The 23,289-nt window shown below is 41.7% G+C and overlaps 2 protein-coding genes across 9 annotated transcripts in view; one reads left to right on the forward strand and one right to left on the reverse strand.

The window, feature by feature from the left end:
- Positions 1-266: 266 nt before the first annotated feature.
- Positions 267-13,648, reverse strand: C3H1orf43 (chromosome 3 C1orf43 homolog). 8 transcript variants are annotated; one of them, XM_023554012.2, is made up of 10 exons: positions 13,374-13,640; positions 12,888-12,989; positions 9,382-9,499; positions 9,105-9,158; positions 7,844-8,010; positions 7,701-7,759; positions 6,170-6,263; positions 4,476-4,516; positions 2,532-2,661; positions 267-1,913 (listed from the first exon to the last, which is right to left on the reverse strand). In XM_023554012.2, exons 1-10 carry the CDS (start codon positions 13,437-13,439, stop codon positions 1,812-1,814), a joined length of 933 nt encoding a protein of 310 aa, XP_023409780.2. In that variant the 5' UTR covers positions 13,440-13,640; the 3' UTR covers positions 267-1,811. The 8 variants fall into 8 exon arrangements, with proteins under 8 accessions (XP_023409780.2, XP_023409781.2, XP_064138712.1 ...); XM_023554013.2 differs by lacking the exon at positions 4,476-4,516 and having other exon boundaries at positions 13,374-13,637; XM_023554011.2 differs by lacking the exon at positions 267-1,913 and having other exon boundaries at positions 1,950-2,661; positions 13,523-13,645.
- Positions 13,649-14,559: 911 nt separating this feature from the next.
- The window catches only part of UBAP2L (ubiquitin associated protein 2 like), a 38,784-nt gene continuing 30,054 nt past the window's right edge, over positions 14,560-23,289 (forward strand). Inside the window, 3 exon segments of the mRNA XM_064282641.1 lie at positions 14,560-18,172; positions 19,628-19,705; positions 20,248-20,358. Coding sequence (XP_064138711.1) covers positions 18,083-18,172; positions 19,628-19,705; positions 20,248-20,358 — 279 coding nt within the window. The 5' untranslated portion in view covers positions 14,560-18,082.

Genomic DNA, 23,289 nt, shown 5'->3' on the forward strand with positions numbered 1-23,289 from the left:
TAAAGTCTATTTTCCCAAACACCAGGCTATATCGCCCATATATAAGAAGCAGAGAACTGACTGGGAGACAGATACGAGGGAAGATAAAAAAAGTGAAGGCAAGCTGAACCTGCAAGGAAACAGAGGGATGGGGAACAGACAGAATGAGTGGGAGACTCATTCTCATGGTTGTGGTCAAATCCAGGCCATGTGTGTGTGGTTTTGTCTCCTATAAAACTCACATCACACTTATTATTACATGTTCAGTGCCTCCCCTGCCAGCCTGTGGGCTCATGAGCCATTTACTGGCTAAAGACAAGAGGACTTGGGAAGCAAAGGTGATGGCATCTGAAGGATGAATGGATATACAGAACAGAGAGGGAGGGGAATGGGATAGAGAATGACATTTGAGCTGGAAAAGAGGGCTGGCCAAGAGGGGAATCTCATGACAGAAAGGGAAAATACCTACTGTGTACCAAGCATTGGGCTTATTCCCATTATCTCATTTAATCCTCATAACAATCCTGCGAGATGGGTATTCTTACCCTCATTTGCAAAGGAGAAAAATTATATAACTTACACATGGTGATACAACAATTAAGAGGTGAAGTCAGAATTTGAACCCAAACCCGCCTTCAAATCCTGTGTTCTTCTCTTTACAGCCTCCTGCCTCTCCTTGCTCCTGAATCTGTGGGGCGTGAAGGAGGATAAGGAAAGAGAAGTTCTCACAGCTAGGAGATGGAAATGGGGGATTCAGTAGGAGGTTGAAGGGTGGATATGGACTTGGAGGGATTGCAATGAAGACAGCCACATGGGGCCATGGGAAAGATGAGTGAGCACTGAGGTTGCTGACGGCAAAGTGAAGAGAACAGGAAATAGTAATGAATAATGGTGGTGTATCAGGGAGGGACAGCATGTCCCTGCAGCTGTTACTGGCTGTGAAATGGGGTCCTCTGGCTTGGGTTGTTCTTTGTATATAAAATGGACCTTGAGTAAGGTTCTCTGTGGCCTGTAGATGCATATGGTTAATCAGAACTTTTCAGTATTTTCAGGATTTCGAGCACCTTTAGATTGGACATTTTCTTTCCAGGCCACCACAAATCCCATCACTGCTACTTCCTTACACTTACTATGTGATCTGCTTGACCTCTGGAAGGCATTTGAATGTGGAACCCTGTCCTTTTGCAGAAGTGGGAATTCAGGGCCAGAGGAGAGACTTACCCAAGTTCTCACAGTAGTGGCCCACTCAAAAACTAAAATCTAGGTCTCCAGACACTCAAGCACCACAGTGCCTGTAGCTGAACTCACAGCCACATTCAGAGCTACTTGTCCAAGTATACAGAAAAGTTCAGCGGAAGTGAGATTTGAGAAGTGTGAGCAAAATCCAGAAAGCTACATTAAGATTGTGGTGGCTATGAAGTAAGCATTTTTTAAACAAAACAGGGAGACTCAAGATTTAGGGCTGAAAGAATGAGCCAAGGGACCTAAGTTTGAACCGTTCAGAGCTAGCTTTATTTGTTAAACTGAATCAGGGTTCTCAGCTCTCACATTGTCCATCTTTGCACCTCACCACCCACCTTACCTCAACACTGCATATCTCACACTGACCACAAGGCGTCACTCTTGTTTTTACCATTGTTTTATAGATTGTTTTTCAATTAGCAGCAGAAGGGAGACCTGAGAGTGAAAAGGTGAGAGTGGAAGGACTGCCTTAAGTCCTGGGCAGATAGCTAAAACCAGGTGTGTTTTGGGAAGGAAGTTCAAGGCTGTAGAGGCTCAAGAAGGCTAGGTTAGCAGGCAAGGCAAGAACGGGAGGACTGTTGTGGATGCCGTCATAGTCTCTCCACATAAAAGGCTTTGCCCAGTTGATTTAGCTCCTGCTGGTACCGCTGATGCTCCTTTTCAAACAGCTGGTGCAGAGCAGCCTGACGCACCTGGTGGGGAGGACAGAACAGAGTGTGGTGTTTGCCCTGTTTGCCACCCTTTCTCATTCTGTTTCCCACCCTTTCTCATTCTGTTTCCCTGGTTGCTTTCCCATCACTTGTTTTCCCTTGGACCTGAACTTAGCTGTGGTATAAAGTTAGGCAGTAGCAGAGACTGAACAAGTGGAGAAGCATAACCAACCTTTTCTCCACAGACAAAGCCCCACGTTGAGCAAACACTTGCTAAGAACATACCACAAACCAGGAACTCTGCTAGACACCAGGGATACAGAGATATATGACAGCAACTGGGGACTCTAGGGAGAGAGAAGTCCTGAGAGGCAGGTGCTGGGCACTAAGAAGCAGTTTTCAGTCTCACCAAGATGAGAGGGGTTAAAGAACAGAAGGCACTTTGGACTTTAAAATGTATCACCTGCAGCTGGATGCAAAGACTCACTTAACGAAAAAGTGTTTTGGCATTTGGCAAGAGTTGCTGCTGTGCTTTAAGAGTGAAAACTTCAGAGACAAAGTGGGTAAGTGAGGGCAGAGATTAAGAGTTTGGAAATGCCAATGGGCAAACGCACAGGGCAGTAATGGATGAGACTTTAGGCTGCCCTTGCTAAAACTCACCATCAGTAGTTGCTTGTTGGCTAATGCCAACTCCTGCACCATGGTGTCCTGCATCCTTAGAATGGCATATGGGTTTCTCCTCTGGCTCAATGTCATCTGCCACAGACAGTGTGTATGTGAATCTTGCCACCTGACCCGGATACAGAGGTGGGGGTGAACGGGTTAGAGTTACCAGTGAGACGAAACCCATCAGTGAGGCTTCTCCAGTCAGAACCTCGGCCAGTGTCAGAAGACTGCAAATTCCTTTTGAAAAGGTAGCTAGACCTGATTTAGACCCTGCGTTATATGCCGTCAAGTCCGACTCGTGGTGACCCCATGCGAACAGAGTAAAACTACTCCATAGGGTTTTCACAGCTAACCTAGTATGTATTAAACACATTATTTAATCATCACAATAACCATATGATGTAGGTATGAATTTTCACGTTATACAGATAAGGGAACAAAGTTCAAGTGAGTTGCCCAAGCTCACGTAATGGCAGACTTGGGTCTCATATCCAATCTCTCTGACCCAAAGGCTAATATTCCTTCCATCACACCAGTGATTCTCAACTCTCGCTAGGTACTGGAATAATCCATATTTAAAAAAAAATAAAAAATGAAGTTTTTGTTACATAAAATATACACTCCTTTTATGTATTAAGAACTTCATTTTTAAAGTTTTAAAACATATATATACATACATATATAAACAATGTATATCTCCACTGCTCAGATAGACCCTGTTGACATTTTTCAAAAAATCTCAAAGTATTTTTGACACTGACTAGAAAAGTTAAATTCACACAAAAATATGCAGGACAAAAAAAGCTAGTCCTAGTCCTTCCCAACAAAGCTTTCCAGGTTCTTTGTATATCCTTCCAGAAAACTTTTATATACTAGTGGGTGTATCTTTTTTTTTAACACGAGATCATACATTTACCTAAGCAGTGCACTTAACAATTTGGTTTCACATCAGCACACGGGGATTTGCTTCATTCTGTTTAAAAGCTGCATAGTATTTTTGTATCATAATTTAACTAACTAGGCTATTTTTAGCTTTTTTACTTTTATGAACAATGCCGTTATGAACACCTATGTGTCTGTATCTTCTAGTATGTTTACATGCATATTTATGTAAGGTAAATTCTTAGGAGTTGCCAATTTAAAGGTGTGAATCTTAAAGTTTATCTCATCAAATATCTTCCTAAAGAGGTTGCTTTAACCTCGTTGTGTGCCATTAATTCTGACTCATAGTGACCCCGTATGACAAGAGTAGAACTACTGCCCCAGAGCATTTCCTAGGCTGTAATCTTTACGGGAGGAGATCACCAGGTCTTTTCCCCTACAGAGCCGATGCCGGGTTTGAACCACTGACCTCTTGGTGAGCAGCTGAGCGATTAGCCATTGTGCCACCAAGGTTCCTTGCTTCAACTAAAATTATATGTATTCTTTGTTTCTCACATCCTTGCTAGCCCTGGGTATAGCCCGTGAAAACTTAAAAAATATGGATTCCTTTATCCCATTCCAGACCATTTTAATCACTATCTCCAGGGATAAGCCCTGGGTGTCAGCGGTTTTTAAAATATCCCCCAGGTGAAACAGATACGCAGCAGCCCACAGTCTTTTGACAGTTTTCTCATTCACTCACTCAATGCCTGCTGCACTTACGTGATTAGTACAATGCCAGAAGGAAAAAAAAAAAAGAACCACTACAACAACAAACTTGCTCCAATTTTCTTTTAGAAGATGGGAAGCAGAGGGCCATAAAAACCATATAGCCTGTATAGCCCAACCTAGTGGCCACCAGAAGGCTGGTATCTGCTTGCTATGACAACGGTGACTTCTTGCCCCCTCTAGACCTGCTCTCATTCTTGTACAGAAGTGTTGAGAGATGGCTCAGGGAGAATGGAGTGAAAAGGTAAACTCTGGAGGGCAAGGGGAGGAGATAAAAGCAGAGGTTACCTGTTAACCATCTTCTTAAGTTCCGTGGCCCTTTGAAAACTCTGCAAGAAAAGGGAGTTCTGTTGATCTGCTTTGATCTTCAGAACTTCACCCTCAGTATCTTATTGTGGTCAGAGATACATAAGCCTTTTTCTTTCAGTGAGTGTGGTCCATTTCCTTGGGGAGGTGGGGAAAGGAAATACCTACTCCTTTCAGAATGGATCAAAGTAAACAAGCAGACATTGGAATGGAACAAATATTTGAATACCTACTATGTGCAAAACAGTCTCCCACTCCTGTTAATAACTACCCTTCTGTTATATCAAGGGTCTTTCCCAGGAAATTATCTACTTCCGGTAAATCGGTCTGGACGCTCACCAAGGGAAACTCCTTCACCCCAGCCCCTCCTTTCAATTCTGCATACCTCTTCTACTCTTGCCATCTTTTCCACAGACATTGTCTACAGACTTGCTTGATATGGTCCTAAGAGACCGGGCAGGCTTTCCCTTCTGTTTAGTTCAGTCACCAAGGTTTCAGTAGTCATGGCAACATTCAAGGCTCCAACAATGACCCTAGGCTTAGGAGTTGATTGGTCACCTGGCCTGTTGCCTGGGAGACCTGCAGGGAATCCGCCTTCTGCAGCCTTCTATTACTGACACAGGCAACTCTGTGAGCAAAGGCCCCCGTCCCAATTTTAGGATTTCCTCTGTTGGGGTCCCAAAGAGTATGGTTCTAGGTCCAGGGTACCCATGGTCCCACCAATTCTCTCGAGGAAAATTCTCACACTCTGCTGTTAGGCAAGTACACAAATCATATGCCTGTTTTATTAAAAGACAACTGTAAAGAAATTAATCATATATATTTTTTAATACTTCATTTTATTAAATAACCAATTCATAAAGTCAGACCAGTGCATTGCCTTGTTAGGGGAAACCATTCCTTCACACTGTCCTATAGTATCCCCAGTAAAGGAGAAGCGATGAGATAATGCCAGTTGTCAGAACAGTCCTTCTTATTAAATATATTTACGACAGTATGGAATGAAAGTGGAAGGGCAGATCCTTGCACTTCAGGAAAAGTTGTGTTGTTTCTACACATCCTGGTTTAAGTGGAGCACCAGGGTAAGTTGTTTCACATACCACCCACTGCCACACCCAACCTCCTAGACCAGTTCCTGTCTGCATTTCCCGCCAATCAACCTGAGATGCCCCAAACCTGAACAGTTCCCATTTAACTGTGTACAACAACAGGGTAGATAATGGAAGCCGTCAAGTCCCCTCATCTCAATTTTAACCTCTGGGATTAAATACCCTGGAACAGGGCAAATGAACTAATCATGATCAAAACCAGGTGAGAATTTTTAAGGTAGGCTTGACAGAAACACTAAGAATAACAACTGAATTTAACTCCAGAAAAAGTGCTACTGGGAGAAATAGTTTTAGTGGTTGTTCAGAAACAGCCCATGAGAAAGGGCCTCCACGCATGAGCTCTGTACACAACGGGAGTGTTGGCCGATGGAGTCCAGGCCTGTGGAGCCAGATAACCTGAGGACTGCCTGGCATGCACACTGTACTCCGTCTGGCTCAATCTATAGCAAGGATCCTTCAGTTCCATCACAGAGTACTCTCCAATGTATTATAGTTGTCCTTAAAGCTCTTCAATTCGAGGAAGTGCTTGGCACGTTTACTCTTCTGATTGGAGGGGAGGTATGTCACCTGGATGGTTGTTGGGGAGACTTCAGGAGACTGAGTAAGGTCTTTGGCTGCTGACTGGTGGTGTCGCTGAGAGCTCCCACTTCGTGCTTTGACCCTGAGGAGTACAGAGAGCAGGTCACAGACAGGATGAGGAATAAAGGAAGAATACAAACAATTCCGGACTCGTCCTGTCCTACAAATGCAACCATAGCCACAAATGGTCTCTGTTCTATCTTGTAACTAGTTACTAAAATTCCAAGTATTATCTCAGAAATAGCAGAGAAATTAATCTCCCACTGAGTTCCTGCCTCTTACTCAACCTTTTCTTCATCTCACTACACTTACAGAAAATTTTAACTCTGCCAATTCACCTAATTTGTGTAAGCAGCTATTACGCTCCTGGTTCAAAAAGTCTTTTAAAAGCTCAATACCAAAAAATAAGAAATAGCAGCAGCTCTTGGGTACACACAACATGTTAGGACATTATACTTGGTTCTTCACCAATATCTAACTTAATTCCAAAAACCCTCTTTGGGATGGTATCATCCTTGTCTTTCAGGGTCCAATAAATAACTTGCCAGAGGTCACGAAGCCAGTAAGTGACAGAGGGGGATTCAACCCTAGGTTGTCAAACTTCAAAGACTTTACTCCTTTCCTGTACCCACTGAGCCTTTTTAGAAACTAGAAGTCGAAGAAACTTCGACTTCTGCCTGACTTGTAAACCAAATACCCTTTTCCATCATCTCCATGTTCATTTTCATCACTGCTCTAAAGTAGTTTTTACTAGGACCTTTTGTCTATAGGAATAAGGTAGTAGTTCATTTTTAGGTATAGAAAAAAAGACTGTATAGACATATCCTTTTATGTCTTGAGGAAACCGTCTTCAACATAAAAGAACAGATACATTCTTTCGAAGGCTTCCCCTCTACACCAGACACTTTCATTTTAACACCTGCATAAATAACGTAACGAAGCTAGGTTTAACGAAAACCAAAACCAAACACAAACCCATTGCTATTGAGTCAGTTTCAACTCATAGAAACCCCATGTCTTACACAGCAGAAATACTCTATAGGGTTTTTAAACCAACCCAAACAGAAGTCATGATTCTTCTCCTCTGTCACAAATACCTGACAGCTGACCCTACAGTGTTTTTGACAGGGTCACTAATGCTCTAAGTGGGAACAGAAACGGGAAGGCACTTTTACTTTTATTGGACCAAGTCCCAAAGCAGGGCACTTATACTCTGGAACAAGAGGAACCCCCGTGTGCTGAAAAAAAAACTGTTTCATTTGTTAGGCTATACCAATTCTGACATTTTACGCAATGCACAAAACTGTTAGCTTATACATTAACATCTGCTTTCCATGTGAGCAAGAAGCAGTTTTAGTAGTCTAAGGACCTGACAACTCTTATGGTATCACAGATTTTTGCTCACATTGCTTAATGGAGGTCATTTCTCTGTGGGAACAACAGTCGAATACTACTTAATCTTCTAACGAAATGGAGCCAACCTGCCAGTCCCCTTTGACATGTTCCCCTCCAAACTCACGCAGTGGCCAGCTCGGTCAGGGCCTCCTGATAGCGCAGGTACTCACTCTGGCCAAAGACCTGAGGAAAGAGGAAGGAAGAATGAGGATCTTTCAGTTTGGGGATCAGTTCAGTTCCTTGAAGGAAACTGACCATCCAGCTTACCCCTGTCCCATAGCGGGCTGTCTCATAGCCATCCAGCAGGGTATCAATGAGGGCTTTGCGCACACCCTTGAAAGGAGTACTAGTGTTTCGAAGATCTAGCAAGTAGGAGCGGAAATTCTTGCCCATTAGGGAACGGGGATGCCGGCCTTCAGCATGAAATGGGATCTCTGAGGAGATAACAGCACAGTGACACCTTTTAGCCCCCTTCTCCCATTCTTTAGTCTTTCTAGTTAATTCCCCAAACTTAGAAACAGGTCCAATGTTGAGCTGGGGGAGGAGAGGAATTATAATAGAATTAAGAAGACCAGAGATATAAAGCTGTATTTGGTGGTGGCAATACAACTGTAAGCTATACCAATGATACAAACAGTGACATCATTCTTTTTACTCCCCTATTTACCTATCCTGACTCTAACAGATGAATTAAGCTTTGATAGAAATACAGCATATATAACAAGTGGTCATAAAATGGGAAAAATTCAAGAACCATCTATCTTTGTAGTGAAAAAGATGTCGCCTTTTTTAAGTTGTAGTAGTAAGTATATTTGTAACAAATCATTTGCCATTTCAACATTCTTCATGTGTACAATTCAGTGACACTGTTTACCACGTTGCCCAAGTCATTTGTCTTTTTTTTTTAAATAATTTTTATTGTGCTTTAAGTGAAAGTTTACAAATCAAGGCAGTCTCACATAAAAACTTACACACAACTTGCTACATATTCCCAATTACTTCCCCGCCATGAGACAGCTCGCTCCTTCCTTCCACTCTCTCTTTTCATGACCATTTTGCCAACTTCTAAGCCCCTCTACCCTCCCATCTTCCCTCCAAGCAGGAGATGCCAACATTGTCTCAAGTGTCCACCCAAACCAAGTAGCTCACGCCTCACCAGCATCCCTCTCCAACCCATTGTCCAGTCCAATCCATGTCTGACAAGCTGGCTTTGGGGACGGTTCCTGTAGTGGGCCATCAAGTCACCTGTCTTTTGTGAAAAACCAACTGCTACCATACAGCTCATGAAACTAACAGTCTCCAGAAAACTTATTAAGAGAGAGAAAAAAAAGTCACTCTTTGGGAACATACTTACTTACATCATTTCCTTACATAAAAGAGTAACCTCATACTCTCTAAACTCTAGAAAATCCATGCTAGCCAGATATGGGCAGAATATGCAAATCCTAGCGTAAATAAAGTAGGTTCATCACTCTTCACCAGGTGAGTATCCAGGATCCTGGAATGGACCCTGTCGGGTGGCCCTTACCAGAGGCACGGATAGCGTCCAGAGCTTTCATCCGGTACAGATAGTTGTAGCAATCTGTTAAGAAAGAGTCTGGTCTCAGGCATAACCCTCAAAAGATATCCCAAACTCCAGCAAGCTAATAAACTGTCTTCCCCCATTAGACATATACCCAGTAAAAGAAGAGTCACAGCTGCTGGTTTTGCCAGCGGCTATGTTGACAACTCTGAAAGCAAAGGAATCCGGAACTTGTGAGATTCCTCTCTGAAGCATCCTTCCAAGGAAAGAGCTTGCCACATACTTTGAGTTCCCTGGGTTTCCAGCTGCAGCAGTCTGGCATCATCATCTGCAAGGAGCTGGGGCTCATACTTGATATCCTGAACCCTGGATAGTCGAATATCAATCTCTTCTTTCAGATCCTGTTCAAGTGGAGAAAAGAATATACAATCAGTTTTCCTTGCACTCTGTTTCCCACCAATCTGGAAATGGAGCTGAGCAAGTGAACAACTACGACAACAGAAACAGAGAAAATTGTAGCTACTGAAACTATCAGATAAGATGCAAAAATTTAAGAAAGAATGGGATTGGGTTCGCTAATAAACTCTCGAAGCTCCGTATCTCTCATCTAGCTCCTTTAACCTGCCAAAACAACATTAACCTGCATCGACATTTCTCACTTTCAACTGGACTTAGAATCTTGCTTAGCTATTATAAAGAATTTCTTGAGTTGGGAAAAAATACATAACAACTGAAGTCACATACACTCTCAATCTATAAGAAGGGGCCCTGTATACAACCTATATAATAGCTTCAGGATTAACCCACCTGGTGTACCACAGGACTCTAAAGGCTCCCTTAAAAAACTAAAATACATCCTTAAAATATATAATTTATATTTGTAGTATAAAATTCAAAAAGCACTAAAGGTGCCATCCCTAACTTATTCAGAAGCAACTACTGTTACCGGTTTCATATCCACCTCTTTGTTACCCAAACAACTGCCAGTGTCTGGGGAAATTTCTTGTATTTAAGTTTCTTGCAACTTTTTTAAAACTTCCACCGTGAAATATATCATATACAAAAAAACGCGTATTATGTGTACATTTTGAATAAGAACCATTAAAATGAACACCTGTACCAGTTTATGAAATGGAACATTACCAGTGACTTTGAAGCCCTTTGTGCTCATCCTTGCTTGGATGTCCCCTCCACCCCTAACCTACATTTGTTAACAGTTCTCTTTCTTCACTTTTTTTTCCACTTGTCACCCTAAATAAGTTGCTTAGCTCTACCTGGTTTTGAACTTTATATGGACAGACGAATACATAAATTTCTCTACAACTTTTAAATTTTTAAACGAACTTAAATCGAAGTTGAATTTACATACGATAAAATGCACCCATTTTAAGTGTACATCTGAGTTTTAACAAAGACACCTGTTTAACTACCATCCCAGTCAAGACATGCAACGTTTTCACTACCCCCAAATGTCCCCTCATACTCCTTTGCAGTCATCCTTCCCCTGTTGGCTCCAGGCAACACTAATGTGCTTTGTATGACTATACTTTTGCCTGTTGTAGAACTTCATATAAACGGATTTATATGGCACATATTCTTTTATGTCAGGTTTTCTTGCTTTGTTCACTCTGCATATTCTTGAGATTCACTCATGCTTGCACTCATTTTTAATTCAAAAATATTTTGGAGATTCATCTGTGTTGATCTGTATCTTCATCCCTACAAAATATTCCAGAACACAAATACATCTTTATCTACCTGAATGTGGACATTTGGATTGTTTTTAAAAAATTATTACAAACATTGTGCTATGAACAGTCTCATACCTGTCTACTGGTACATATAAGCAAAAATTAATTTCTGTATGGTAGAATTGCTAGATCATGGATTAGGTACATGTGCAATCTTACTCAATAAAATCCAATTATTTTCTAAAGTCGTTTTACTAATTTAAACTTCCACTTCTTAGAATTTAGTTAAGAATTTTTTAAAGAAAAATTAATCTTGATCTTATCTATAAAGAAATAAAAGTTTTGACTAACTCATGATATACGGTAAATCAATTCTGTGTCACTCTTATGAGAGGCAATTGGCATCTGATGAACTGAGGACACGTGGAACGAGCACTGTAGAGGTTTCAGGCCGTGACGTCCTCCTTGTGTCTTTCCAGGTGATATGTCAGTAAAAAACTACAGTGTGACGGAGTAATAGCAACTTAATAAAAGATTAACACTGGTCTAGGAGTTGGAAGAATCATATACTAGCCCTAGTTCTCCAACTAATCTGCTGTCCTTTCAACAATGAATTATTGAGTACCTAACCCTGGTGGCACAGTGGTTAAGTGCTATGGCTGCTAACCAAGAGGTCAGCAGTTCCAATCCACCAGAAGCTCCTTGGAAACTCCATGGGGCAGTTTCACCCAGTTCTACAGAGTCACTGTGAGTCGGAATCGACTCAATGGCAGTGGGTTTACTACGCGTAGGTCCTGACTTTACAGCAGTGAACAAAACTGGCATGGTGCCTGCATTCTTGAAGCTTACAGCCTAGTGGACGAGGGAGGCATTAAACAGACAAACATAACAGAAATATTGTGAATGGTATAAGAAAAAAAAACCCAGGGTACTATAAGAAAATAAAGGGAGAGACCCACTTTAAGACATAAAAACTCCTCTGTTGAAGAGATAACATATAAGCTAAAATCTAAAGAATGAATGAAATGGCCAAATGTGGATCAGGGGAAAATCATTCTAGTCATAGCACATGCCTTTAAGCTGGGAAATTCCACCAGTGTAGCTAAACTGCAGTGATCATAGGGAACAGCCATACAAAAGCAGGTTGAAACGTAACGGATGCCTATACTAAGTGGAAGACTGAAGAAACAAGATAGAAACGGTAGAGCTCTGAATTAGAAATGTTAGGTTTTAGACGCCTATCAGACACCTACAACGGATTTAGTTTTTGGCTTTTAAGTAGAGTAGAGGGTCAGCAAAAGAGAGGAACACCCTTGACGAGATGGATTGACACAGCTGCTGCAATGATGGGCTCAAGTATAGCAATGATTGTGAGGATGGTGCAAGACCAGGCAGTGTTTTGTTCTGTTGCACATAGGGTTGCTGTGAATTGAAACTGACTTAACAGCACCTAACAATGACATCACACATATACGTAAGCATGACAAATAAGCACCTGGATATATAAGTACAGAATAGAGAAAAGAGATTTGAAATAGAAATACAAATTTCACCATATCTGTAGATACTTGCAATCAAGAAAAAGAATTCAATCACCTAAGAAGAGAGTGTAAACGAAGATAACAGGCCATTTGGCTATTCACATGCTGTATATTTTGGATAACTTGCTTCCCTTTTTGGGGTTTCAGTTTGTAGCATAAACAGCAGCATTAGATGATTTATGGGGCCCTTATAAATCTAAACTTCTGCAAAGGCAGACCTTTTTATCACTCTGAGGCTAATTCTAACCACCCTAACCCCATTCTAAAATGAAACCAAACAATAAAAACTGTGTAATTTAAGATGAATTGGAAAACACCTTACCACAAAGAATTGGGAACTTTAATGCAAGCCCTTCATTCTGCAGATGCCAAAACTAAGGTTCATGGGTACGCTAAGTGCTATACCCCAGCAGGAGCAGTAAGTCAGGTCTCACAGGTGACAGTTATTGTTCCATCCAAGAAAAGCACGACGGTAACCGGACACCAAACAAGGAAATCTCATTCTTGCCCCTAAAAGATCTGGAGAACCAGCCCCATCGTATGCCTTAAGAACCTACCTTAGGGGCATTGTGTCCCACAGGGACATGAGGTCCCCTTCGAGATTTCATTGCAAAGCGCATGATTTGCCTCTTCACAAAAATAAAGAGCAGCACAAACACCTGCCCAAAAAAATACGAGAAAAAGAATCTTTCAAAGATAGTTTAAAAAAAATAGTCACGCCTTCAACTCCCCCGATTTGGGCTCTCAGAAGTGCTTTGGGGTAAAACCTGGGACAAATCAAGGCCGTCAAACATAGGGGTGGATTTGGGGACGCCTGTGGAGGGAAGCATGGGGACTGCCGCTCTGGAGTTTAGCGGGAGGGTTCTCAGCCAGGGGCGGGGCAATCCTAGTCGTGACTTAAGTCCCAGGTATTCTTGGGATAAGCGTCAAAGCCCAGAAAAAGTGCAGGTGAGTGGGTGGAGAATGAGGACAGGGAACCGCTCAAGAGGAGGGTCTCTACTGGGTCTGACGCGACAACAGGAATGGGGGGGGGATTTCCTCACCAGGCTCCCGTAGGCCATCACCAGCACGACATTCACCCCGGACAGCCAGTTACTGCCGGACGCCATGGCCTCCCCACCCCGCACAGAGCTGCTCTGGTTTACCCCGTTGCCCTGCCTTGTCAGCCCGGGTTCCGCCGAGGCAACGGCACCTGGGTTTCCCGGAGCTCTCCGGCCATTTCCTTATGGGGGAAGACCAAGAAAGACCCGGCCCAAAAACATGGCGGCTGGGGGGGGGAGGGGAGCGACGCCTTCCCGCTTCCCCCCCGGCACGTGACTCAGGTTGCAATGGCACCCGGGAGCGGCCACGGCCGAGACGCGGAACTACGCCAGTAAGAGGAAGCGGAGGCCGTCCGTGCATCACGTGGTGAAGGCGGGGCCGCCGTGGAGGAGGCGGGGAGGACGCGCTGAGCCGGAGCGAGGTGTCTCGTGGCGGGGCGGTGCGCGCACGCTTGCGTGCGCGTCCCTTTTCGCGTCACGTGCTGGGGGACGCAGGAAGGCAAGTGGGAGGGGGAAGGCGCGAGAGCGAGCGCGAGAGGGAAGAGGAGGGAGGGGGTGGGGAGGAGGGAATCTTATATCACGTGACAGGGGCGGCGCGGCCCGGGGTGTCAGTGTGGAGGAGACTGAGGTAAAGTTGGGAGCGCAGCGGCGTTGGCGGCGGCGGCGGCGGCAGTGGCAGCGCGGCGGGGCCGGGTATTGTCCGCGGCCCCTTTAAATCCGCGATCTCCTTTTACCCTCCCTCGTTTCTCCCCTATCCCCGCCAGATCCCCCTCCCTCGGTAGGCCCCCCCACGCCGTGTGTCCCCCCCGACTGTACACCCCGATTCCTGGTCGTGCGAGCCCTACCCTCCCCCCCTCCCGAGTCGGCCGCCGGAGGTTTTGTTTATGGTTAGGTTCGCGGCCTAGTGGGCCGCGCCAGAGCCGGGGCCTCGATTTGGGAGCGTGGCCGGGGCGGGGCTTGGGGCAGCCGAAGGGGGGGGCATGCGGCTAAAGCCTGATGGGGGGAGAGCGAGAAAGAGCGCGAGCGAGCGAGGCCTGGGCTCTCCCTGAGGTAGGGCTCTCTCTATCCACGAATCGGTGCCTGTGGAGAAGACCGAGGGGCCTCATCTTCCGACCCTCTGCGGGCCTCCTCTGATCCGGATCCGGCTTGGTTTAGGGGCGGCGGGGGGGGAGGGAGGGCGATGGGGTGGAGCTGCCCCAAACTCCCCCATGTGGCCCTCAGTTTGGAGTGCGGGGGATTAATTTGTTCGGGGTGGGAGGTAGAGAGCCGATGGGCCCCGTGGGTTCCCGATGTGGCGCTGAGGGGGGTGAGCCTTCCATCTTCCACGCGTGGGCTTGCGTCCCCTCTTCGTTTCCACCCTCTTTGTCAGCTCGTCTTAATACCCTTCCATCTTTCTCACCGCCCCAGCTTTTGGAATATATTTTTACCGCTGTCTTTAGCTTCACGGCGCCCATACTGTAGTTTTGGGTACCCCAAACAATTATGATGTTATTTGGGAAGCTGGACATGGAGGCCTCCATAGGGTGTATTCTGCCTAAGGGACGTCACTAGAGCATTGGGGTATTTGTTCACTCTTCTCATAATGGGATAGGAATTCCAAATTTTTTCATACCCTTCACCTGGACAGTCCCTAAATTGTTTCGAAAACTGATGTCATGAACTGGAGACTGCCTCTTTTCCACCATTCTTGAAATGTAGCCACCTCCGGTGCAGGGTGTTGTGGAAAGAAGAACAGCACAGTAACAGGCTTTTTTTTGTTGTTGTTGTTACCGTTTTTGCTTTTTGATTTACTCTGATTTTTAGAGGTAGAAATCCCTTTTTTTGTCTCCTTTTCCCACCCACCTTTCCACTCCCTATATCCTGCTTTGGGGATATCTGATGTGACTTGCTGGGAGGTGTTGAGGGTCGGTGACAATGAGCGTTACCAGAGAACTAAAACGTTTTGGCTCTGTATCGTTTGATAAAAGTGCTTTGAGATCGTACACCATTGTCCTTAAAGATTAGACTATCCCAGTGATTGTTTCCGTTGTGAACGGGAAATACTGCTGGCATGTAAATTCGTGCTGAAAGGCCCCAAAATGTACTGTTTTATTTTTGTTTTTTAAAGCTTCTCCTTGCTAAGTGTGTCCCAACTGGGGAGTACTTTTTTCTTACTAGATTTATGTTGATGGGGAAGGGGATGCAGGGGTCATTTAAACAAAACATCTCTAAAAAAAGTTGCTTCTTAAAGGCACCAAGCCTTACCCCACTCCAGTCGAACTTCAGAGTTTCTGAATTGTTTCGCAAATAGATTGTAAGCTCCCTGAGGGCAGTAACCAAATCATACTGCTTTTGTATTTCTTGAAGTACTGGACACATAGTAGTTCTTCAATAAATATTTGTTATTTATTTTTTTCAGTAAAAATTTCTCTGGCTATTTTTTTAAGTAGCTGGTTTTCATAAATTAGTCAAGGACGCTTCTGTTGAAACCTGTATTTACTCTCACACTATACCCTGTTCTCCAATAATTCTCACCGTATTTCCCTTAAATATTTTTGTTCTGTATGAAAGAGTTTTAAACAAGATTCCTTGCCTCCACTGTGATAACTCTGGGTATATGACTGCTTGCTACTAAAAGGCAACCAATTCTGTACCTCCAAGTGCCCATCCCAGATCACTTGCTTTTAATCTGATTTTCAGTGTTGTTACCACCTAGGTGGTAAAATTTTCTTAGTCACACATTTCAAAGCACTTTAAGAGAGAAATGGAATTTAATAGGAAGATTATCAGGAAGATTTTTATTTACTAGTCAATTATGTGGCTTTTGAGATGACTTTTTAACATATTTACATGTGATTGGGTACAGTATATGTTGCTGTCCCTACAGTTTATATCTGCATTATAATGCATTCTCCAGAATTGAAATCACGTGGAGTAGAAAGCAGTCAATATTTGGGTTGAGTGGGAAATGGCTATTTCCATATTAGAAACTTATAGGACTAATTTTAAAGTATAACAGTTTTTCTCCAGTCTTAAAATTTTTCTCTTTTTGATTCGGATCCGGAAGTACTTAAACAACACTTTTTTTTTTTTTTGTAAATTAAGTGTTGAAACTTGGTTATAGCCTAGGAAAAGGGATTAATGTGTAGCAATTAGTCTTGTACTAGCCTGAAATATTTACAGGCCTTTGTGTGCACATATATGTAGGGGGAAGAGTTAATGGTTAAAAATTAGCCCTGAAATTGTCTTAAAAATCTTTCTTGGTGATAGCGAATGTAGCACTCTTAGTTTTTAAGGACCATGTCAAAAACCAAAAAAAAAAAAAACCTACACAGTCTATTGACTAAACTTGGTGAAGGATTTATCCATAGGAAAGTCAGCTTTCTCTGTGACGTCCAAGGTGAAATTCACTTTACTAACAGTTAATCTTTGAATATTTCTTTGGAAGCCTTCCCTCTCTCTCCTTCAAATCCAGCAGTGGCTTTTGGGCAATCTAGAATTGCCCTGTATAAAGTTTCATTTAGAAAAAAATTAACTATAGAGCAGAAAAGTATAAAATTGTCCTCTTTGGAAAGGAATAAAACAATGTAAAGTAATCTCTTATTTGAAGCACTTCATCATATGACGAATGTTTTCTTTGTTTACTAAAAGCAGCAGCTGAGATTGCCTGAAAGAACTTGAATTCAATAGAATTCTTGCCCATTAGAAGTGTTATAACAAAAACTATGTTCTGGTTTTGGGAAGGTCCTGTGTGTTCTGTGTCTCTTTAAAGACTCAACTAAGTCATCTTGCCAGCAGTAATGTCTGAAGCTTAAAGGCCCTTTCTTCCAAATAGAACTTTGTGATAGATGCTTTTGGTTGGGGACAGATTTGGGATTCTCTGTATACTAAGGTGAGTGGTGGAGGGTAATGTTAATTCTGGTTTCTTGAAACAGTGGACTAGAAGACCAACAAAGGCAACCGCAAAAGCAGTTTGTTGAAATTATTGTCCAGGGAACTGAGATCCTGGGCAAAGTCACTGGGGCTAATACGTGCCCTGTTCATGGCTATTAAAAAAAAAAAAAAACCTGCAACATGCTGAGGAGTAGGAACTTGGAAGAAGAGGCTAGACTTGAGTTTGTCCTTTCCCAAGCAGGGGGAGGTTACATGCAATTTATGTAAAAGTCTCCTAAGGCAGATAAGGCTGTTTCCTTGGGTAGATTGAGTACAGTATTTTAAGCTTTTTTTTTCTTGTAATTTCTTTGGAGTATAGACTGATGCCCTTCCTGGAAGACTTTGTTTCTAGACTTTTCTATTTTTCTGTCAAAGGGACTTCAGATATTTTCACCCATATAGAAGGCTTTTGATTTATTAACATTGTTTTGCTTACTAGCAAGGTAATAAAACTTTACAAAACCTGCTTATGGGGACGAGGAAGCAAATCTTGCCTATAACTTAAAAAAACAATAACTATTACTAAATCACGGTGAGCACTCATGTACACTCTATATGTTTTTTATACAAGCATAGAGTAATAGCCATAGTTCTTAAGGAATTTATCCAGCAGCTAAACATGTGTCTCAGGAACAGATGAATCTTTTTGGTTGCTCCTTTAAAGAAATAAAAGTGCTTGGTGGTGAAGGTGCTGATGAAAGAGGTTGAAAACATAATTTGCCCACATTTAACACCTAAACTCTTTTTTTTAATCTTTCAGTATTCTACCTTGTAAATACTGTTATTTGTATATACTGTAAATGATGACATCGGTGGGCACTAACCGAGCCCGGGGAAACTGGGAACAACCTCAAAACCAAAACCAGACACAGCACAAGCAGCGGCCACAGGTAAAGAACCCAAGAGAGTTGGATCTATGGGTAGCCTTCCAGTTGATACCGCTTTCCATCCCATACAATATCATTCTGTGTTTTGGGTTATTGATTTGGGTTCTTTATTGTTTTGGGTTCTTTATTGTTTTTTAGGTCTTGGGTCTTTTTTTAACTTAGGGCCTGATAACTTAATGACACGTTGTGATGCAGCAAGCTTTTTCGTTGTTTAATACAACATTATGAAGCTAGAAAGAATGGGTCCTGTACTTTGTATACCTAAGGTAGTGTTTCCTTTGTCATCTGGGCCGCTTTAGCAATACCTTCCTTATTTCCTAGGCCTTCCACCTTGATATGTCTCTAGCCAACCTTTGTTTTGCCACTACTTTCCTTCTGGATTTTATCCTCTGCTCCTCTCCCCTAACCTCCCTTTTATCTTCCTTGCTGGTTTCATTGAGGGCTTAGCTGATTTTTCCTTTCCCATGAGGAGCTGGGATCTTCAATATGTTCCTTCAGAATTAACAAGTGAGACATCCTTGAACATTGTTCAATTTTAAGTTTTAAAGAGTAAATTAACTTCCTGGATACTGAGGTTTATGCATATATTTTGTTTGTTTTTAGTTTGTTTTAGGTATGATGTATGCTTAACCAGTTAGATGTTTGTTGGTCCCTGATGTGAATAAATTACTTACATTTAGTTATGGTAAAGAAATTGGCTAGATAAGGCTAGAATTTTTCCTTTCTTTTTCTTTTACCGCTATTTCCAAGTGAATTTCTAGCAGAATTTTAGTACTTATTCTCAAATGGGGTGGTAAAATTGTTGGTATCTTATAAACATGCACTAGAAACTCAGAAGATACACTTCATTGTATTTTCAGTCCTAGGAGTAAGAGTGCGGCGTCGGTAACTACAGAAACAGGAACAGGGTTTACATATGACTTTATAAACGCGTTAATAGGAATTAAGAGACAGATGTTTCAAGGTGGTGCTGTGCTCCCAAGATGAAAGGCCCTTTAGCTATGAACATTGGTGAAAAAGATTCTTGCCTTTTTTAGAGGTTGTAGAATAAAATAGTGGCAGTTTTCACTTTTTTGTCATTTCACTGGAGTCCCTGGGTGATACAAACAGTTAAGCACTTGATTACTACTAACCGAAAGGTTGGCGGTCTGAACCCACCCAGAGGAGCCTTGGAAGACAGTCCTGGTGATCTGCTTCTGAAAGGTCACAGCCTTGAAAATCCTATGGAGCAGTTCTACTCTTTACACAGGGTGTTGCCATGGGTCGAAATTGACTGAATGGCAACTAACAGCATCAACAACAAATGGTATTGGTGTTTTAGTTACTTGGTACTTGGTCATTTGTGATGAGGAGAAGGGAACTGGAAAATGGGGGAGAGGTTTGACTACATACGTCCCTCTTATTTCTCCGAACTGTTGCCCCTTGATCATGCTTTCTTGTTTTCTTCTGAATTCGTAGGCCACTGCGGAACAAATTCGACTTGCACAGATGATTTCGGACCATAACGATGCGGATTTTGAGGAAAAGGTGAAACAAGTGAGTGTACTACTAATTTGCTACAAGTTGTGGGAAACTACATAGGGATTAAAACCCAGTTAAATAATGTAGATGCCTTTCTGCTATAAGCATCAAAAGAATTACGACCTGAAATATGTTAAGCCAACAAATAAATGCTTTCAGTATCTGATTTACTGTATATCTTTGGACAGATGCCTTGTTTAAAGAGGTTTGATCTTAATCTCTTATTTGTTGAACGACTTTGTTGATACCATTTTACAGCAATTTTGAGCAGTTGTGGCATCTAGGAATGAGAAAATTGATGGTGTGTTGAAACCTGTGTGTTTCAGGTTTTGAATATTTCATGCTTAATTGTTTGATGGTTTTATGAATACTTTTGACCCCTAGCCCCAAACCAGAGGTGATTTTGAGAGTAGAATACCAAAAGGCTACATATCTTACTTTTAAAGTCTGGTTCTTTTAAACTGCTTTATCTTCTCCCTTTTCTTTTCATCTAGTTTCTGTTGGGGGCGGGGGCCGTGCAAGATTGCTTATGATGGTTGCTGATCTTTCTCTTTCAGTTGATCGATATCACAGGCAAGAACCAAGATGAATGTGTGATTGCTTTGCATGACTGCAACGGAGATGTCAACAGAGCCATTAATGTACTGCTGGAAGGAAACCCAGACACGGTAGAGTGCTAATAAAGGGTTTTAGAAAGTGGGTTTCCATTTGGGAAGTTAGTAATATTCTAGAAGTAGCAAATGGGGTAACTCAATAGAGTACCTTATTCTCCAAGTAGAGCAGGGAATTTTGATGGAGATTGTTTGCTGCAGGCTGCAAATAGTAAAAACTTATGTACAATGCATCCCCTTCATGGAGATAACAGTAGTAGGAGAAAACAGATGAAATCAGTCTGTTCTAATTGGCCTGGAATAAATTATTCATTCCAGGCGAGTGACTGTTTTCAAGGCTGAGTTATTCTGAATTAGAGGTGCTATTTGATAGCCTTGGTTATTAATCGAGGAAGAATTCTGTTCATCTATTTTATCGCTATTGAACAAAGTTACAAACTGCTCCTTTCTGAACTGAGGACATTCCCTATCAATGTCAACTTAACATCTCACAATACCATTCCATTGTGTGAACTTATTTGTGCTGAAGTAGCAGAGATAGATAAGCTTTGCAGCCTGTTGACCATCCCTGGAGGTGATAGGGAATATCTTGGAGGTTCTCTTGCCCTGGAATTTAGAGAAGTTGCTTTCACCTCTTCCTCTCCGTTCGCAGGCTATTCTACATCTCTGTTTGTCTTGTGTTTGTATTGAATTGTCTGTTGAACAGGGAGACAGTCTTCATAATCTTTGAATGTGCCTATAGTACTTAGTAGCAAGCTTTTGTTTTCTCCCTTTTTTTTTTGAATGAGCAGCGTATCATGAAATCATTTTCATTCATTGTCTTACACCGGAGATAGATATCAGAGCACGTCCTTCGGGTACCAACGGTCGGATTCTAGTGTTATTTATTTTGTGGCTAAATGCTAGAGGTTTGTCAGTTTCCTTGAGATAATGAGACACAATACTGGAAATTAATTTTTTTTGATCGTTAAGTGAAAATTTATTTTCCAAAGTGTAGTCTTAGACTAAATTTTAGATCATTTACCTTATTTGAAGATTCACTGCTTGGACAATCAAGATAGTATCTTTAGTTCATTTTGAATTTATTCGAGGTTAATTGTCCCAAGATTTTTTTGGAGGAGAGGGGCTAAGGGGTAGAACTACTCCTACTTTAAAAAAAATCTAAATGTTTTTATGTACAAGTCAAAATTTGTGTTGCCTTCCGTCATCATGTGTCTAATGCTACAAGTCTGACCTTCTACAGTATCGAAAAGGAAAACAAACAGTAGAGTGTAGATCTCTGTCACAAATTAACCAGTTAATAGTGAAATCAATGGGAAGCAAAATCAGCTGCCAGGGATGTTGGATGTATTTGGGTGGATGAGCTCACGTCAGGAATCTGGCAGTGCTTTGGGGGAGAGCACAGTAATTCTTTTTCTTTATAGAACTCAGCTGGCTGATGTATACCACAGGGGAGGAGAAAGGTGCCAGGTTGCTAGGTTTTGAGATATACTGGCATAAACTACTATAAATGCTGGTTAGTGACCAAGGACTCTAAAAGCTGTTTGCATATAGTTTCCAGGATGCGTATTTAGCTGTCAGGTTACCGTAACGTATTAATCGACCCTACCTTTAGCGTAATGTGTATGTAATGTGGAATTAGCTTGGGTTGGATGTGTAGGCAACAAGGAACTGCTGAGTCCTAGGTGGATACTTAATCTTTTTTAAAATTAATTACTGTAGTAAATTATTTGCTGTAGATTATTTAGCGTATGTAGATATGCTAATATAAGTATTTTGAGGTTCACTTTTAGCTTAATAAATTAAAACAAGATTTTTAGAAGGAAAATACATGTAAGTGAAACAAATTATAATTTCACCACCGGTAACATTTTGGTATATGGCTTTTTTAGACTCCTTTTTTTTTTTTTAAGTACAGTGTACATACATTTGTTTATTTTTAAGAACAGGGTCTTATTAGACATGGTATTTCATAATTTTCTTTTTCCTTAAAATATTGTGAACATTTTTTTCCATATTTATATATAAACATCTATATAATGATACTGGTTTATTTTTCCTGTGTATTTTAGAAAAATGAGAAATCTGGAAAAACACTGGCAAAATAATACAATGAATTACCAATCGTAAACATTTTGCCACATTTGCTTCTCTGTCTTTATGTATGTGTTTATATAGCGTTCTCTCTTTGGGGACCGAACTGTTTGGAAGTAAGTTGTAGACATTATGATACTTTATGCACTAAATTCTTCAGCATGCTTCCCTTAAAGGAGGACACTCTTTTACGGGACCACAATACCATTATTGCAGCTGAGAAAATTACTAATTTTATGTTACCTAATATGCAGTTCATATTCTTGAAGGTTATTAGATATCAGATAGCTGCGCGCCAGGGCCATTGTCGTTTCAGTTAGGTAGTAGCTGGGATAGTAAAGGTTTGAAAGTTCTGGTGTTTGTGCTGGAACTTCAGCCTGTACAAATTTTCTGCAGCAGTTTAAACGTGTAAATCAAGGTATGTTGCTGTTACTTAAATTTTTTAATTTCAAAAAGCTTGTTTTCTTTGAAGAATGAGTGTTTTGCATAGGTGTTTGTTTAGGTTATTTCCTTGCCACAGGTGTTTTCTGCTGTAGCCTCACATGCATCATAGATTATTATTCTTCAGGGAGAGTTGAATTGGATTATATTAGTTCGGGAAGTATAGGGAGAGCTCAGCATATAAAACCTGGATGGAAGGCTTCATTTAATCAGGCTCTGCTTTCCTGACTGCTGTTTGATCTTTTTTAAAATAATGGAATTGCTTTGTGTCTCGGTAGGTAGGTAGGTAAGTTTAGTTGTTGTTTTCCTCCTAAATTGTGGAATGTGTAATTAGCGTGCTCAGGAGCTGAATGCTGCTTGTTCTGAGTTCAGATTTAACTTTTAGAATCTTTCAGTTTCCTTTTTCACTTTATTTGACGTGAGTAGACTATAGAAAGTTGGGGGTCACTGAAT

The sequence above is a fragment of the Loxodonta africana genome, chromosome 3 (assembly GCF_030014295.1).
Source record: "Loxodonta africana isolate mLoxAfr1 chromosome 3, mLoxAfr1.hap2, whole genome shotgun sequence".
Lineage (NCBI taxonomy): Eukaryota > Metazoa > Chordata > Mammalia > Proboscidea > Elephantidae > Loxodonta > Loxodonta africana.

Coding starts and splice junctions, on each gene's coding strand:
- C3H1orf43 (XM_003415097.4), bottom strand. CDS start 13,439: ATGGCGTCCGGCAGTAACTGGCTGTCCGGGGTGAATGTCGTGCTGGTG. Junction 12,990..13,373: donor TGATGGCCTACGGGAGCCTG/GTGAGGAAATCC, acceptor TTTTTTGGGCAG/GTGTTTGTGCTGCTCTTTAT. Junction 7,760..7,843: donor CAGCCCGCTATGGGACAGGG/GTAAGCTGGATG, acceptor CTCTTTCCTCAG/GTCTTTGGCCAGAGTGAGTA.